The sequence below is a fragment of the Delphinapterus leucas genome, chromosome 7 (genome assembly GCF_059928025.1).
Source record: "Delphinapterus leucas isolate spDelLeu-1000000601 "Yukka" chromosome 7, BTC_Dleu_Yukka2, whole genome shotgun sequence".
Classification (NCBI taxonomy): domain Eukaryota; kingdom Metazoa; phylum Chordata; class Mammalia; order Artiodactyla; family Monodontidae; genus Delphinapterus; species Delphinapterus leucas.
Window position 1 is genome coordinate 52,933,095 of NC_143135.1, and position 16,632 is coordinate 52,949,726.

The 16,632-nt window shown below is 51.5% G+C and overlaps 1 protein-coding gene and 1 pseudogene across 1 annotated transcript; both read left to right on the forward strand.

The window, feature by feature from the left end:
• The first annotated feature begins 161 nt into the window (after positions 1-161).
• Positions 162-16,427, forward strand: MOGAT2 (monoacylglycerol O-acyltransferase 2). Its single transcript, XM_022593854.3, has 6 exons — positions 162-930; positions 6,519-6,697; positions 11,591-11,795; positions 12,107-12,281; positions 13,210-13,409; positions 14,869-16,427. Exons 1-6 carry the CDS (start codon positions 840-842, stop codon positions 15,021-15,023), a joined length of 1,005 nt encoding a protein of 334 aa, XP_022449562.1. The 5' UTR covers positions 162-839; the 3' UTR covers positions 15,024-16,427.
• On the forward strand, positions 3,998-5,015 carry LOC111184880 (synaptojanin-2-binding protein pseudogene; annotated as a pseudogene).
• Positions 16,428-16,632: the final 205 nt, after the last annotated feature.

Consider the following 16,632-nt stretch of genomic DNA (forward strand, 5'->3'; position numbering starts at 1 on the left):
CTCTTCCCTCTTGTTTCACAAGGACTAAGTGGGCAAGAGAGCACTCCAACACTTAGCCTGCTGAAGGCTAAGAGCCACAATTAGACCCAGGGGCAGCCAGAGGGGCAGGAAAGAAACCAGGAGAGTGTGGAGTCCACAGGCCAAGTGGTTTCAGGGAGCAGGGAGTGACCAGCTGTGTCTCGGGCTGCCGAGAGGTCAAGATGAGAGCTGAGAAGGGACCACTGGATTCAGCAGCATGGAGGCCATTGGTGAGCTTGTCAAGGGCAGTTCCATGGGACAATGGCATCTGAAGTCTGGAGGAGGGAGGACAGAATGGGAGGGGAGGATGTGGAATGCAGACAGGGCTCTTCCATGAATAGGGCAGAAGGTGGAGGAGACGGCGGGGCCGAAGGGTTTGTGGACAGGAGTTGCTACTGCATGCTTGTGGAGGGGAACAGTGGCAGAAGAGAAGAGACAGTTATTGCAGCCGTGTCATTGGGTAGGTGAAGAGGGACAGGATTGCCCTATACTCAGTGCTTTACCTGCCAAGTGGAGGGCAAGATTCAGGCACAGAGAAAGGCATCTGGCAGATAAGGTTTTGCTTGAGGAGGCAAATGTTCTTCCCTTCCTCCTTCCTTTACCTGGCTCCAGGGCAAGTGGGTTCAAAGCTTTCTACCAGGAAACAGATCCTTGCCAGGGCGGGGGCAGGGAGGCCTTGGGCTGGGCAGTGTGGGGTGGGGCGCCCTCCTCCCCAACCACTAACGCTTACTCAACCTCTGGCAGCAGCAAAAATCAGTAAGTAGGTGCCTCAGACCGCGGCAGAGCTCAGAGAAGACACCGGAACCAACCAAAGAGACAGCATGGTGAAGTTTGCACCTTTGTCCGTGCCATGGGAGCGCAGGATGCAGACCTTTGTGGTCCTGCAGTGGGTTTTCTGCTTTCTGGCTCTGGGTAAGGTGGGCTGGGCTGGGGGGGTGGGAGGCAATGGGATTCTTCATCTCACCTGCTGGTGCCAGACTGGGTAGGGAGGGCGCCCCCCAGGGCTACTGTTCAGCCTGTACACTGATGCCACTACACTGGCGTTAAACTGTGGACATACTCTTTACAGACTGGTCAATAGCCATTTCACACACACACACACACACACACACACACACACACACACACATACAATACACATACCCCATGTCCTCGCTCAGAAGCTCCCCGAAATTTTGCAGCTAAAGCAAGCCCTCCAGTTCCCTGCCCCTAGCATCCCTGATGATTGACCTGTGTCTCTGCCCTAAGGGTTGTTAAAACATTTAAAATATCCCCGGTTACCCCATTCCACAGATGAGCAGAGAAGCTAATTGCCTTAAATGTCCAAGGCTGTAGGTCTGGACTCCTCCTACTGCCAGAGGAGGAGAGGGAAGGTGGTAGAAGGAGGAGAGAGGGCTGAGGGCGTGGGAGGAGGTGTGGAGAAGGGGCAGGAGGCCACAAGCCGACAAGTAGGCTGGCTCCTGGGCAAAGGGCACTGGGGGCCCAGAGCCAGGTGGGCTGAGGCCCGGGGATTACAGGGGATGAGGGACATCTTGCCCAGCTGGCCTTGGGAAAGCTTTCCCAGCAGGAGTGTGTCTGACTGTCCGTGCCCACCCCTAGCCCAGCGGGGGGTCCTGGCAATGTCAGGAGCAGCACAGGGAGGTCAAGCAGCGCTGGGTCTGGAGCTAGAGGGAGGGTCGCTGAGCAAAGGGATCTGAGCCCACTCGCGCCACGAGCAGGAGCTTGTACCTTGTCCCTTATCTTGGGGACAAAGGGGAGCCCAGGAGGCTTTTTGGTACAGGAGTGACAAGGTGCAATCTGTGTGTGACAGGTCTCAGTGCCTGAAGTCTATGGATCTGCTGTGTTTGGGGTGTGGGGGTTAGACCAATAGCAGGGAGTAGCCGCCAGCTAGATCGGGGTCCCATGTGGCATGGACCAAATCCAGCCCACTGATTGTTTTTGCATTTGTACAGCCCATGAGCCAAGAATAGTTTTTAGATTTTAAATGTTTGCGTAATTCAAATGATTACGTACCTATGTAATATCCTCCAAGTTGCCCCATATAGCCTCAGAGTCTAAAATATTTACAATCTGGCCCTTTAAGAAAAAGATTGCCTCCCCTGGTCTGGCAGTGAGTGGAAAGAAAGGGCCGCTTTTCAAGGATACTTAGGAGATGAGTCCACAGGGCAGGATTTACAGACTGGCAGGAGAGTAAGGACTTCCAGTGGGGGAGTAAACACCACACATGTTGTGAACGGCTGGCTCACATAGAGCAGGCATTTTGGGGAGGGGCAAAGAATTGGCCGGAGAGGTCAACCAGGGCCTGTCACTGAGGACTCAGGGCCCAGAAACAAATACTTTCCAGTGGGTTACATCTTTACTCAGTTTCCTTTCCTCTCCTCTATAATTCACACACTCACACAGGAAGAAGGTAAGCTCCATTCAAATGGTCTTGTTCTCAGCTGCATCTCCAGCTCCTAGAAGAGTTGGTGTTGATAAATGTTTGTTGAATGAATGAATGTTGGGAGCATGATGTAGACAAAAGAGTAGAATTGAATGCCAGGTCCCATTCTACTAGCTTGCTCTGGGACCTTAGCCAATTTGCATACCCTCTCTGGGTCTCAGTAAAGTGGGTTCTTACATTTCCCCCCCTTGGTGTTACAAGGCGAAAGAAGGTGTCTCCCTTCCTAAGGGATTGAAAAGATCCCCAAGTTTGGGTTTTGCTTGCTGACAGGAGTTAAAAGGTGACCTCAGGGTGAGGGAGATGGTGGAGAGTTCTTTCTGTCAAGTGCAAGTTCCTCTTGTGTAGGTTTTGTCCTAACCTTAACATGCTATGTTAGTTACAAAAATGAATACGTGCTGTTGTAGCACATCCAAACAAAATATGTATCCTAAAAGTGAAAGACTTCCCCAGATCCTACCCTCCAGGGAGCCACTATTTTTATTTATTTATTTATTTATTTTGGGCTGTGCCCATCGTGGCTTGTGTGAAAGCAGCCATGAAAGCGCGGAGTCCTAAGCACTGGACGGCCAGGGAATTCCCTCCAGGGAGCCACTATTAACAACTCTGTTTTATTCTCTAGAGGCGGTTTTCTGAAAGGGGGATCAACCCACATAGACTTTTGATTTTGCCCAAGGGCAGAGAGTCCTAGCTGAGGTTCTTTACCATTTTCTCACATTAAATATTTGATATGTAAATAAAAATGATAAAATCTAAGTCAACTGCCAAGCCATCCTTATCCCTTACCTCCTGGCCTCTGCCTCCTCCCTCCAGATCTGCAGGTGTCCTTCCAGCTTCTATGCATGAGCATCCACAAGGGTGGACATTATTCTTCATGCAAATGGTGGCATTTCATTCCCACTCTTCTGCAACTTTCCCTTTCAAGTTTTTTATTAAAAAAACTTAAAGGCAAACAAAAAAGTGATCAACTCACCAGGAGTGTGGTTCGTCCTTTTCTGAATCCTCCAGGAATCACGAGGCTGATGTGAGAGCACGGGTTCCAGCAGCCATTGGCCAGCAGGCCTGGGAAGGAGGGGAGCTGCCTGCGATGGCAGTGACTCAGGGCTGCCGCTCCTTCCTGATGTTCAAGAGACGCCAGATGAATGGGTTTGAGTGTGAAGCCTCCCCATTTTTCATTATTAGTGACTACTTAAATGCTATTTTAAAATAAACTACAGAGGTGGAAGAAACCCAATTGTCCATCGGTCCATTGATGGATGAATGTATAGCAAATGCCGCAAATAACACAATGGAATGTTATTCAGCCATAAAAAGGAAGGAGTTTCTGAAACATACAACAACATGGATGAATCTTGAGGATGTTGTGCTAAGTGAGATAAGCCAGTCACACACACACACACACACACACACACACACACACACAAATACTTTATGATTCCTCTTATGTGAGGTTTGTGGACTAATCAAATCCATGGAGACAGAAAAGAGAATGGTGGTTGCCAGGGGCTGGGGGAGGGGGACCTGGGAGTTTTTGTTTAATGGGTACAGAGGTTTAGTTTGGGAAAATGAAAAGAATTCTGGGAATGGATGGTCATGATGGTCAATGTGAATGAACTTAATGCCACTGAACCGTGCACTTAAAAATGGTTCAGATGGGATTTTCACCTTCGCCTGCGCGAGCCCTCGCTGACCCAGGTTGGGAAGCCAGACAAGAGTAAAATATGAACGGAAGAGTGGATTACTTGGTTACTGAGGAGGAGATCAATCTCACTAGAGGACCCTCAGGGCTGGGCTTCAACATCGTCGGTGGCACAGATCAGCAGTATGTCTCCAATGACAGTGGCATCTTCGTCAGCCGCATCAAAGAGAACGGGGCTGCAGCCCTGGATGGGCGGCTCCAGGAGGGTGATAAGATCCTCTCGGTAAACGGCCAAGACCTAAAGAACCTGCTGCACCAGGATGCTGTAGACCTCTTTCGTAATGCAGGCTATGCTGTGTCCCTGAGAGTGCAGCACAGGTTACAGGTGCAGAATGGGCCTCTAGGACATCACGGTGAAGGGGAGCCAAGTGGTATTCCCATAACTGTGGTGCTGGCGCCCGTGTTTGCCCTCATCATGGTAGCAGCCTGGGCCTTCATGAGATACCGGCAACGACTTTGAAAAGCTTGCTTTCTTCCAGTGCTCCCGGAGAAGAAGATACATTTCTCTCTTTCTCTCACCCTCCTCCCTTGCCATTCTCCCATAACTTTCCCTCTCTCTACATAGCCAACACACAATTTAAAGAGACTGCTACCCAACCAGAACCTTGCTGCTCAAAATCTCTAAATCCTCATACTCTGGTGGGAGAGTAAAGGCATTGTTTGAAGGAATGCTGAAAGAAGGACTTGCTTAGAACAAATGAAGAGTTATATATTTTACTAGGACCACCAATAGAAGTTCAGCTGCAACCCAGAGAGGGAGAGGTCCAGTCTTCCCATCACCATGCGTGATTCCTTTTTTCTTACCTGGCATGTGTCAAAGATCAGCTGTAATAAGAGGAAGAAAGGATTTTTCTCTTTAATGATCTTCGTTGGGAAGTTTTTGTGTCCTTTATTTAATTTCTAACTACCTACTTGGGCACCTACTTTGTATCAAACAGAGGTGAATGAAGAGAGAATTTCTACTTTTTTAAGAAAGCAAAAAAAATACACACACACACACATATTCATATATGATAGTATAATAGTGATGCCTTATGGAGAATTAAAGAGAAAGCAACTCTGAAAAAAAAAATGGTTCAGATGATAAAGTTTATGTTACGTATATTTTACCACCGTAGAAATTTAAAAAAACAAACAAGTGCCCCAAACACTGCACTGGAAAGTCAGCTCCACGAGGGCAGGAATTTTTCTCTGTTGTTCACGGCTGAACCACCAACACCTGGCACATAGGTGTTCTGTGTAAACTGAACATCTGCGAGCCCCAACCTATTTTCTCTGGCTTATGAATTTTACTACTGTTCAGACTGGGTCAAAAGTCCCCTTATCCTGGAAGCCTGCCAGGAATGACAGACCCAGTCTACCCCGCTTTCAGATGCAATACAACCGGAGGCTGACCTTTTTAAGAGTGTGAGTGCATGGTGTTGAGTGGAAGGAATGGGATGGGGAGGGAGAAATATTCTCTGGGAATGATGTTCCATTAGCATCAGGTAAGGGTCAGCCCCACAGACCCCCTGACCCTGAGATGAAGCCAGGATTAGCTTGCCACAAGGGACTTGGAATCGTAGGTAAGAAGGTATTTCCTCACTTGACCTGGTCCTAGCCATGCTGCACCCCAACCCATGGGCCAGCCACAAGTTGGCCTCTTACTTCCTGCCTCCTTCACCAGGAAAGGGCATGGCAGGCAGAGGAAGCAGCATAAGCAAAAGCTAAGAGATTGAAGGAACTCAATCTCTCAGTGTAGGTACACTGAGCAGTTTCATGTGGCCGGAGCATGGGGTGCATGTGGGTGAGTGAGACTGGAGTGGGAGGGGGATCAGACCAGCCGTGGGGAGCCTGAATGCCAGGCTGAGCTACATGGGCTGTTTTTAAAGTTATGAGAAAGCCACGGAAGGACTTTAATTAGAGGGGGAATCTGGCAGGATTTATCTATGGAAAGATGGGCGAGAGTGGACAGAGAGGGCTGGGCAGAGAGAATGCCTCCTTTTTCTCTGAGGGCCCAAAGGGTGGAAACGAGAAACAGTTAAACCAGTCACTTCTCCCCCAGGCATTTATTGAGCACCTGGTGAATACAGATACTTAACTGGACAGAGAGGAGGTGGAGGGGGAAGACTGGAGTGAATGAGGCAGCCTGGTGCAGTGGGAAAAAGTGAGTTTGGAGTTAGGCCTACCTGGCCTCAAATCCAGGCTCCCAGTATGACACTGGATGGGCTGCATTCCTTCCTCTTTGAGGGGAGGGGAGGCTGACCCCTTCTGCCTGGGGTGAGGGCTGGACAGGACAGTGCTGCTGGTGCTGGGCATAGGGGTGGAAATCCTTCCTTCACCCCTCTGACCACTGATGATGGTTCCTGCTTCCCTCCCCAGCCCAGATCTGCATTGTGGTCTTCATAGGTCTCCTGTTCACAAGATTCTGGATCTTCAGTATCCTGTATGCAACCTGGTTGTACCTGGACCGAGACAAGCCATGGCAGGGGGGCAGGCGCATTGAGGCCGTAAGGCGCTGGGTCATATGGAAGTACATGAAGGACTATTTCCCTGTCTCAGTGAGTAATGGGGCTGGCTGGGGTGCGGCCAGGACCGTAGTACCCCACATGTCCGTGGGGAAGTGCGGCCCTGTGTGCAGTGAGCAGAATACTGGGCTGGGGGGTAGGAGCCGGGCTTCCACCACTATGTGGCCTGGGGAAGAGTCCAGCTTCTGTCTGGCCATGGTTTCCCACCTGCAGGGATTTGGGGCAAGTATGAGGACTGATGAATGAACAGGATTTGAAGGAGCTCTGTGGGCCATGTAGTGTGGCACACATATGTATCTTATAAACCCCTCAGTAGCCATGCTTGGGGGTGAAGGTAATAAACTTAAGGTCCTAAGAGACCCTCTGGCCCCACACTTCATAAGATGAGGAGACTAACCCCTAGAGAGGGACAAGGATGTGATCAAGTTCACATACAAAGCTCTTTTACTGATTTAAAGTTTGTACATTTAGTCAGTTTAGAGGGACAGGGGAGAGGACCCTGAACTTGTTCTCAGATTCTTCCCCTCACTCTGGTATGTTAGGCATCCTTGGACAAGGCCTTGCCCCATTCTAAACCTTAGTTTACAAATGTATCCCAGTGAGCACACTGATCCCTCTCACTTGAGTGCTTTTGAATCTCTGACTTTCTGACTCAGGGCACCTCATGGCCTTTTGGACACTTGACCCTGGATCCAAAGTTCAGTCCTGAGTGGAGCAGAATCCTTGATTGAGTGAACTGACCTTGGCTCCTTTCCTGAATCCCAGACAGACTAAACTCTTGGGTATAAGCAGCTGGGCAGGGATGATTTATTGTCCAGATAGGATGGGGAAGGCAATGGGGACTCAGAGAGGTGCCAGGCAGGGGCAGGTGGCCCTCCTCTGGAAACAGGAGAGAAGAAACATATAGAGTGTGGCCTCTGGAGCTGAACAGACTAGGTTCTATTATCAGTTCTGCAACATACAAGTGGCGCGACCTTGGGTGAGTTACACAGTCTCTCTGAGCCTCAGTTTCCTCATATGTAAAGTGGAGATGATGCCACATACATCATTGGGTTGTGTGGATTCCATGAGACAGCAAGTAAAGCACTTTGTATGTTCTTAGTAAACTAGTAGTTTGTATTATTTTACTGAATTGCTGGGGATTCTGGGGAGATGTGGGCATGGCTGTGGGTCTAGGGAGGACTCTGATAGCCCAGAGACTGGCTGTTCTGCCCTTCACACCTGCATGGCTTCTCCCACCCCAATCTGGGAGCCCCACCTCTTCCTGGCCCTCCAGAAATTAGGTCCCCAGCTGGTAAAGCGATAGGGAATGGAGGAAACAGACTCAAAGAGGGTAAACAGCTTGGCCAAGTCATGGGCGCTCAGCAGCAGAGTCAGAGTTCCCGCCTTGCTCCCTTCTGAGAGTTCTGGAGCCCAGCAAGGACTAGCAAAGGCTGGGCAACAGCTCGGGTGCAGGAGCCCTTAGCATCCAGTGAGCAGGGCCTCCTGGGCAAAGGGAAAGGGTGGGATGGGGCAGGGCAAGGCAGGGCAGCAGGGCAGGGGCTGGGCAGAGGGCAGGAAGTTGGCTGGCAGAGGCTTCCATGCTCATTAGGGGTGATGTTGAAGGGCAGAGCAAGTGGGCAGTGCTGAGCCAACCTGAGGGGCCCGGGTGGGGGCAGTCTTCCTCTACCCCATATCTGCTTCCTCTGCAGGGTGCCCTCCCAGGACCTTGTCAGCAGAAACGAGCAGGGTTTGCTGGGTCCCGAGGGAAGCCATGGGAATGTCATGGGCAGCGTCCCTCAACCCCACCCCAGGACTTCTGAGCTTTGAGATTCTGAATTCTCATCCCCCCCCTCCTCTTCCCAGGCTCGCTCTTCTGTGCCAGGAAGGCCAGAGTTTCCATGGGAAAGTATGGCCTGTAGCCTGAGAGTGTTTGTGACATCAGCTACCAAGCCAAAGAAAACTATAAGTGGTTTCTGGCCTCAAGTAGAGCTTTGCAGATTCTGGCTCCGTGGTCTCACTCCACACTGTGAGCTAAATCCTGAGTCCACCAGGGAAGGAAAGGCGGCCTGCGAAGGGAAGAGCGCAAGCTCAGGCCCAGAGCCTGCCGCTGCATGGTTTCTGAGCAATAGTGTGACTAAAGCAGAAGGTGCACCTGGGGATGAGGCGGGAGAGGTTTTTAGGGATAAGGTAATGGAGGCCAGTGCAGGCCATTCCACAGAACTGGAGCTCTTCAGCTGAAAGCTCTCCAGGGGGCTGTCTTCCTGCCATCCCGTGACCTCCAAAGGACAGCATCTGGCTCTCTTTACAGCTGGAGCTGCTGACAGTTGCGGAACCTGATGCTGAGCAGCTCTGTGCCTGTCCTACCCGCCATCCTCCTGCTGCCCCAGCCAGTTAGGCCCCCAGGAGGGTTTCTCAACCCTGGGACTACTGACACTGGTAGGACACTGGACTTGTTTTGCAGAAATTCCATGCGCACAGTGTTCAGGATTGTCGCCCACTGCAGGCCTGTGGCATCACCACCTGCAGAGGGCGGGCAGTACCACCAAGAGACCTGCAGGGAGTGAGAAGATGAGCACTTTGACTTGCCTGTCCTGGGCTGGGAGCCTGCAGGGGTGGCGCTGGGGTCTGCGGATTCTGGACCCCACCACCTCCCTGGAGACCCTCCTGCTCTTCCACATACTTTCAAAGCGCAGGCCCTGCAGGGATCTTAGGGTGGCCAGGAGGCAGGGGGTCCTGGATAAGGAGTCCCCACTCTGCTGGAGCTCCCCACATTCACAAGCCTCTGCCTTCCCTGTCAAATGCATGTGGATCCCTGAGCTTCTATCAGTTCTTACTGTGATTTTACAAACTAGCATCTAGTGGTGAATTTCAAGCAAAATTAGGGCACAGTCTCTGTGTCTTGGAGCTTTCCAACCTCACCCTTAGCCTTCCTAAAGGGCTAATGGTGGAGAATCAGGCAAAGTTTCCCCCAGGAGGAGCTGTCTCCACCTCCTGTTACCCTTCTCGGCACAGCTGGTGACGTTCTGCACGCATCGTCTTGCTCTTTGCTTTTTCACCCGACAGGCAACTGTGGCATCTTCCTGTATCAGGACAGGAAGAGCTATGTCGTACATCCCTATGGCTACACAGTGGCCCATGAGTGAATGTTCCATAATTTGTCTAAATGGGCCCTGTTGATGGACATTTGAGTGGATGCCAAGTTTTGGTATTACTAAAAATGATACTTCAGTTAATAATCTTGTTCAGATGTCATTTTGCACAAGTATGAGAAATTCTGTAGCTAACTTCCTCAGCAGTGGAGTTGCTGGCCTAAAAGGTCAGTTACGTTTTTCAATTGTAATATCGATAAATACTGCCTCATTGCGTTTAGGCAGGTTGTACAAAAATTATTTTCCCACTAGCTGAGAAAGAGAATGCATAAGCAAGTGCTTCAGTGCGGGGAGCCAGGTATGTTTTTCAAGAAACACACCGAGATGGGTTCCTAAGGAAACACCTTTCCCAATGAGAATAACCAGAATTATCTCTGCTTGTTCTTATTTTCACGTCCAATAAATCCCCACCGAACGAGTGGAAGAAGTTTGTCCTCATCTGGGAAGCAATGGCGCCTCCACCTATGGTCCCCTCAGCCTTTCTGCAAAGGATCAAGGGTAACCAGAGGGCATACTGGGGGGGTGGGGATTTGCGGAGATCAAGTCCAGGTCAAGGACAGGACAATTTGGGGCTGTTCAGCTTGGGTAGGGCAGACAGGATCAGACCCCCATTGCTGTCCCTTGGGTCCCACCAGGCTGCTCTGAGAGCAGGCAGCCAGGCTTCTGGGGCCCGAAGGCAACAAGAATCCTCAGGGTCATTCTGAAAATTTCAGCTTGGTGACAGGATGAACTTTCACGGTGTCAGAGCTGAGCCAGAGCGGAATGGACTGCTCACGCCTGCAAGGCCTGTGCAGAATTGTCAGGGAGCCTCCTGCCAGGGGCTTAGGGCTTGGGCCAGGGGCCTCAGGGCCTCCAACTCTGATGGCTGTGCCTCCCAGATAACAGGGCTCTGTAAAGGGCAGGCCCGGCAGTTACTGGCAGAGTGGAGCAGGGGTTGGTCACACACACAATCAGTGCCCCGGCAGTAATCTTCGCACACTGAAGCCTGTCCAGTAAACGGCGGGAGCAGCACTTGTTAACTCAGTTCCTCTCCTTCCACCCTCAGCCCACTTTGCCTGGAAGCTGCTAATGACAAACAGCTCTCCTCTCCCACTCCCTCTACAATATCTAGTGGTCTCCCCGGCACCCTCCATGCTGCAGGACTGACCAGACCAGGGCAGAGCTGCCAATGGGCAGGGGAACAGGTGGATGGATGGCAGTGAAGGTCTGACATGGGGGGAGCAGAGAACCACCAGGGAGACATTTGCATTGTACAGAGGGGTTAACAGGACTAGGGCCAGTCTCCAGGTCTGCACGCTCTTTCAACCACCCCGATATATCTTGCAAATGCTCACTCCCAGGTCCTAAGCGCCAAATTTTCTCATAGGGAGTTTTGTTAAAATAGGGCTCTTCAAGCATAGTGGCACCCCTGTGTGGCCCTTGATGGTGTATGAACTATACCAATTATAATTCAATGTATCAATTATGATCATCCTGTCCTGTAGTCTTGGTAATTCCATGGCACACATGGACCTGAGCTTCTCAGCAGTCCTGGGAGGTAGGTGGGACAGGGTCAAATGTCTGCATTTGATAAATTAAAAGCCAGAGAGGGAAGCAATTTGTCCGAAGCCAGCAGCGAGTCTGAGACACAGATGGCACCACGGTCTCCCTAGATGCATTCAAACGCATATCTCCATCTTCATAAGAACCTGAGGCTCAGAGAGGGGGAGTAAGTTGCTCAAGGTCACACTGGTGATGGCAGAATCAGGGAGGGCCTGAGGTCCAGCCCCGACTCACCAGGTTGCTGTCCCTGCAGCTGGTCAAGACCGTGGAGCTGGACCCCTCCCGGAACTACCTCGCTGGCTTCCACCCCCACGGGATCCTGGCGGCTGGAGCTTTTACCAACCTGTGCACCGAGAGCACCGGTTTTTCTTCACTGTTCCCCGGCATCCGCCCACATCTGATGATGCTGAACTTGTGGTTCTGGACCCCTTTCTTCAGGGATTACATCATGTCGGGGGGTGAGTCTTCCCACCCCTGGGTAGCCCAGGAAGATGAGGGCTGGAGGCATGGAGGAGGGATTTTAAGGAGGACTTCTAACAATTCTGTACTTAATCCAAGAACATGTGTAGTGGAGAAGGAGGCTAGACCCAAGGAAGCACTTCCCACAGCTCCGTGCCCAGCAAGGAGCTCGGCAAGGGGTTGGGAAGAGGGGGAGGACTCAGTCCCAGTCCTCAGGGAACTCCCAGTTCGGGGGGTGGAGCCCAGAGCACATCCTCCTCCACCATCCCTGCCCGCTTCACACCATACTTGACCTTCTTCCTCTCCCCAGGGCTGGTCTCAGCAGACAAGGAGAGCGCCGCTCACATTCTGAACAGGAAGGGAGGTGGCAGCCTTTTGGCCATCATTGTTGGGGGCGCCCAGGAGGCACTGAACGCCAGGCCTGGAGATTACAGGCTGTTGCTGCGGAACCGCAAGGGCTTCATCAGGCTCGCCCTAATGCACGGGTATCGGGGGAGAGGGCTCTCGTTCAATTGGAGATTGGCAAGGATTGTATTTTAGTGGGAAGACAGCAGAGATTAATGCAGATCCTATTTTGGCAGGGAGATTTTTTTTTAATTAATTAATTTATTTATTTTTGGCTGCGTTGGGTCTTTGTTGCTGCACGTGGGCTTTCTCTAGTTGCGGCGAGTGGGGGCCACTCTTCATTGCGGCACGCAGGCTTCTCATTGCGGAGCACGGGCTCTAGGTGCCCGGGCTTCAGTAGTTGTGGCGCATGGGCTTAGGGGCTCCGAGGCATGCGGGATCTTCCCGGACCAGGGCTTGAACCCGTGTCCCCTGCATTGGCAGGTGGATTCTTAACCACTGTGCCACCAGTGAAGCCCTGGCAGGGAGACTCTCAATCCATTCACAATGAAGATTCTGCGTTGGTGATGATGTACTGTCTCATTCCCAAATACCCAGAGAAGAGTCTAGAAGGGAGATTTGGTGATTAAAGGGACTAAGTGTCAAGGGTCATACTGCTGAAAGCTTGCATTAGATCTGAGACGGAGGGGATCTGGGAGAATGGAGTTTGGGGCATTGCTTAGAACTATTCTCCTACCTTGGAGCATCTTTGAAGAATACAAGCTAACTGGGGCAGGTCAGACTTTTCCAAAGTTTGCAAATGTTTTTTTTATCTGGGACGACTCTCTGCAGCATTCTAGTCTCCCTGTCATGTTACAACTGCCAGGCAGTGGTCCTGAGAAGAGCTGGGACCTGCCCACAGTCACAGAGCAAGGCCATAGCAGGACTGGGAGACACCAGAGGCCTCCTACTTCCGGCCCAGGGCTCTGTTCTCTACCCTAATTCCTGGTCACTGGGTCCCTGCAGGAAGCTAGGCGACAAGCTTGCACCTTCTTGCACCTCCTAACCCTCTCTCCTGTCTCCCGCCAGGGCCGCTCTGGTGCCGATCTTCTCCTTTGGGGAGAATGACCTATTTGACCAGGTTGACAACTCTCCTGGCTCCTGGTTGCGCCGGACCCAGAACCGACTGCAGAAGATCATGAGAGTCTCCCTCCCGCTCTTCCACGGCCGTGGTGTCTTCCAGTACAGCTTTGGTCTGATGCCCTACCGCCAGCCCATCACCACCGTGGGTGAGCCAAGACCCAGGCTGGGATGGGGAAACCTACAGGGCAAGGGGCCCAGGCTGTGTGCTGCAAGGGGACACGCACATGGGCCAGACACATCTTTGACCTTGTGGAACTCACATTCTAGACTGGGAAACAGTTACACAGGCAGATATAAGGCAGTCTGGGAGGAGAACTCTAACAGAGACACAAAGAACAGTAGCCACTACTGAGTACCGAGCACCTGCTGTGTGCCAGGCACTGTACTGGCTCCTTACATGCAGCAGCTCAGTTATCCCAACAACCTTGGAGGCAGGGACTGTCATCCCCATTTCACTGATGGCAAACTGAGACTCAGAGAAGTTAAATCATTTCCAAAAGAACACCCTGCCCTTGAGTAAATAAGTTGAGGTTTGGTCAGGATCTATTTGACTTTTTTATTATACCAAAGAAGGAGGGTTTAATTCTGACCAGATGATCTCATAAGGCTTATCGGAGAAGATGGATACAAGGGAAGGGCATTCCAGGTGTTAGAATTGTGTGTAAAGTAGCAATCAGCAGGCTATGAAAGAGAGCCTGAGGGATTTTCCTGTAAATAATGGGCATGGGCTTCAGTGCATGGACTTAGCACCGTCTTTCCAGCTATTTGGACAGCTCATTTGCTTTCTTCTTGGATTCCACCTATGGAGCTTCTTGGATTCCACCTGTGGAGCTCCACCATTGGAGCTTTCCTCCAATGGCAAAGCTTGTAGAGAGAGGTCTGTTCATCTCCAACCACCCAGTCATTCCTTAGTTGAGTACAGACTTGGTCAGTCCCCTACACCATGACTTTCTCTGGGTTGTGTGGTAATATTTTCATGAATATAATTCACATGTGCTGCCTCCAGAGCCATTCCCAAGAGAAGAACACAGCAGCTTCTTCCTGAGCCAGGCAGAACCAGAGGAAGGAGGTACATAGGGCCTCCCGATCCCTCCCTAGAAAGGGGGCACTGCAGGCCAGCATGGAGAGAGAGGGGGGAAGCAGGGCGCTTGGGCTGTGGGCCGCCTCCCCCCAAGACATACAGGCGCTTCCCATCACGGTATCTGAGACTCCCAGAGCCACCTGGCCTGGAGGTTAAGAACACACCCCCAGGGCTTACCACCTGGCACTGATTCTTCCTGGCTATGTGACCTTGAACAAGTTACTTAACCTCCTTGAGCCTCATCACCTGACCTGTCAAAGAGGAATAATAGCAGGTTCTATCCATATGGGATCGTTAGGATGACTATAGGGGATGTTGCTTGTAAATGCCAGCTGGTGGTATTGGTAATATATCAGAATCTTGGAGTTGCCCTAACATCTTAGAACTTATCACCCAAAATAGAATTGAAAGTGAGACAGTAAGAGCACTTTCCTGCACCCATGACCATTGTGGTGTGAACCCCAAGGGCACTGCAACTCCGGTGGTTCCTGCTCTGGGCCACCTCACTCCTTTGTGTCTTGCAGTGGGGACGCCCATCGAGGTGCAGAAGACACCGCGTCCCTCACAGGAAGAGGTGGACAGGCTGCACCAGCGCTACATGAAGGAGCTAAGCAACCTCTTCGAAGCCCACAAGCTCAAGTACAACGTCCCCAGTGACCAACACTTGGAATTCTGCTAGTGCCTCCCCAGAGGAGGGGCTGCCCCAAAAGGCAGGGCTGGCATTAGGGAGAATAGAGGGAGGGGCTGTGATCCCAGAAGGCTTCGCGGAGGTGTCCGTTGAGCACATCTCCAAAGCCTTCGATGACTCCTGTGTTTCTAACCCATGCCAGGCCCCGAGTCACAACTGGCAGCATGGCAGAGGAGGCCAGACTCTGGCATCGGTGATTTGCACTCCTGCTGTGACCCCTCTGCAAGGAGCCCTCTCCTTGGTCTGCCCGCCTGAGAAATGGGAGAGATGCTGGGAGGGAATAATGTCCGGGTTCTCTGTCCTCTGTGGTCCTGTCACTCAGTGGGCAGGAAATATTACCAGGTTTTTCTTCCTCTGCCTTGAGTGACAGCTGCAAGAAGCCACCAGCTGCAGCCCTTTCTCCTACAATTTCCCTCATCCTGCATCCTGCCTGTCCCAGCTCCTCCCTCCCTGAGCTGGAGAGGAGGGCAAGGCCACAAAGCCCCTGCACTCACCCTGGGCACCTTTGAGTGTCTGAGTCCAGAGGTAGGGAAGGAGAATTGCACTCTGTCATCGGCTGAATGACCGGGAGCGGACTTCTTCGCCATCCTTCTGAGTCTCAGTTTCCCCAAGTGACTAGGATGACCTCTGAGTCTCAGCTCTGACGTCACATGGGCTGAGAGCTCCATGAGGCAACTCCTACTCCATCCTTTGCAATTTCAGCCCTGACCTTGGTATAAAAAATGGGCTCCATAAATGTCAATTCATCAAATGAAAGATTCTGTTTTACTTTCTTTCTCATATTCCCCACTTCCACCTGGGAGCGCTGGTCAAAGCCTCACCTTTGCCCCCCAGCCTGATCCCCCAGCCCTGCTGCCCTGTCTCCCCTTCCCAGATGGTGGATCAGATGGGCCAAAGAATGGCATGTCGCCTCTTTCTTCCTGACCCGTCTACTCCAACTTACCACTTCTGGCCTGTCCTATGGGAGAGAAGGGGACTGGTTATATAAAGATACAGGGTAGCCCAGCCAGAAAACAAAGGCCAGTGAATACTGAGGAGTGAATATTCCTATGTGTCTACAAGCAGGGTAGATGGGGACACACCCCTGATGAGAAGAACTCTGGGTTCCTGGGTCTGTGACATGTGTCATTAGTGAAAGGACAGGATGGTAGGGTAGGACCAGTACTGTGAACTCCCACACGTGGAGCAAGAAAATAAGGCCTTTTCCCTCCAGAAGTTATAATCACACCCATAAGTACAAATGGGGGGCATTCTGAGAATGTAAATTTGGGCGTAAGCCTGGCCCAACCCTTTTCAGTGACTCTGGGCAAGTCACATCTCTTCCAAACTTCAGTTTTATCATTGGAGAAATAAGGATCACAATACCGAGCTCGGTTTTCTGGGTATAGATAGTATTATGACATAATTAGCCATTTCATGTCCTGTGAGGTATGGTAGGGAGTAGGTGTAATTAGGAGTCGGGTCATAGATGTGCCCAGCATCTCATGATGGCCTGTTCTGACCCTATGAGGTGGGTGCTATAGGGTCACAAGAGAGGTGGGAATCAAGGGCATTGGGGTTCAGAGGGGGAGTGATGGTTTCCACCAGGGGAAGACGGAGG

What these genes read in the sequence shown, in the direction of transcription:
- MOGAT2 (XM_022593854.3), top strand. Translation starts at nt 840, where the DNA reads ATGGTGAAGTTTGCACCTTTGTCCGTGCCATGGGAGCGCAGGATGCAG. An exon ending in TTTCTGCTTTCTGGCTCTGG is followed by an intron (nt 931 to 6,518) that starts GTAAGGTGGGCT and finishes TTCCCTCCCCAG; the next exon opens with CCCAGATCTGCATTGTGGTC. An exon ending in GGATTACATCATGTCGGGGG is followed by an intron (nt 11,796 to 12,106) that starts GTGAGTCTTCCC and finishes TCCTCTCCCCAG; the next exon opens with GGCTGGTCTCAGCAGACAAG.